Below are 1,429 nucleotides of genomic sequence, written 5' to 3'. Positions count from 1 at the left end.
GCTCGTTGTAGTTCTTTCCAAAACGAAGCAAAAAATCTTGGGTCTCAATATGATACAATGTTTGCAGGTACGCCATGGAGTGGTACAATCTTGTTCACGTACAACTTGGCTAACTGATCCGAGCCAGTATCATGCTTGACGGGTAACAGGTGCGCAACTTTGGTTAATCGGTCTACAATTACCCAAATTGCGTCGTAGTCTCCCTTGGATGGTGGCATTCCCACTATGAAATCCATTGCTACCGAATCCCACTTCCATTCGGGTATAGGAAGATTCCTTAATAATCCGACGGAAACTTGATGTTCTGCTTTAACTTGTTGGCATGTCCGACATTGAGCTACCCATCTTCCTATTGCGCTCTTCATGCCTGGCCAGTGGTAGTACCTTCTCAAGTCCTTATACATCTTAACAATTCCAGGATGAATGCTGAATCAGGTATGATGTGCAAGTCCTAAAATTTCTTCCCGTAAGCCTCCGCTATCGGATACTATAATTCTTCCATTGTGTAAGAGTGTTCCATCATCAGCTAAATGATATCCACTAGCATTTCTCCCTCCTTGGGTTCGCACGTCTTCGGAAATCTTTTGCAGATTTTTGTCCTTCCCTTGTTCTTCTTGGATTCGTTGTAGTAATCCAGCTTGGCGCACTGCTTGTGCTCCTAGTGGTTCGCTAGCTTCTCCGTCTATTGTTGCTAAGCTAACATTCTTCAGTTATTCAGTTAGAATCTCAATGTCTTTTTCAGTGTCTACTTCCAACTTTCGACGGCTTAAAGCATCAGCTACTACGTTGGCCTTTCCCGGGTGATACTGAATCTTCATATCATAGTCGGCTATGAACTCCATCCATCGTCTTTATCGTAGATTCAGGTCAGCCTGAGTAAATAAGTATTTAAGGCTTTTGTGATCCGTAAATACCTCAATAGTCTCTCCATTTAAGTAAGACCTCCATATCTTGAGTGCAAATACCACATCAACAATCTCAAGGTCGTGAGTAGGGTAGTTCTCTTCATGTTTCCTAAGCTGTCTTGAAGCATAAGCAATGACCTTGTTCTCTTGCATTAGTACACATCCCAATCCGATACGCGAAGCGTCTGTGTATACCGTATATGGTCGTCCTGGTTTTGGTACAGCTAGAATCGGTGTTGTCGTCAGGGCTTCCTTGAGTTTTACAAAATGCTTTCTCCGTATCTTCGCTCCAGATAAATGGGACTCCTTTACCGGTCAATCGTGTTAAGGGCTTTGCGATAGAAGAAAACCCGCGCACGAATTTCCGATAATATCCTGCTAAACCAAGGAAACTTCGTACTTCAGTTGCGGTAGTAGGCTGCAGCCAATCTTGGATAACCCGAATCTTTTCCGAATCTGCGGATACTCCTTGTGCTGATATTCGATGTCCAAGAAATCCTATTTCTTGCTTCCAAAAGCGACAT

General features: G+C 43.4%; 1 protein-coding gene across 1 annotated transcript; it reads right to left on the bottom strand.

Moving 5' to 3' along the window:
* LOC109132429 lies at positions 432 to 1,058 on the bottom strand. Its single transcript, XM_019244038.1, has 2 exons — positions 915 to 1,058; positions 432 to 704 (listed from the first exon to the last, which is right to left on the bottom strand). Exons 1-2 carry the CDS (start codon positions 1,056 to 1,058, stop codon positions 432 to 434), a joined length of 417 nt encoding a protein of 138 aa, XP_019099583.1.

The sequence above is a fragment of the Camelina sativa genome, chromosome 4 (genome assembly GCF_000633955.1).
Source record: "Camelina sativa cultivar DH55 chromosome 4, Cs, whole genome shotgun sequence".
NCBI lineage: Eukaryota > Viridiplantae > Streptophyta > Magnoliopsida > Brassicales > Brassicaceae > Camelina > Camelina sativa.
Note: the sequence above shows the minus strand (reverse complement) of the source record. Positions and strands in the feature narration are given on the sequence as shown.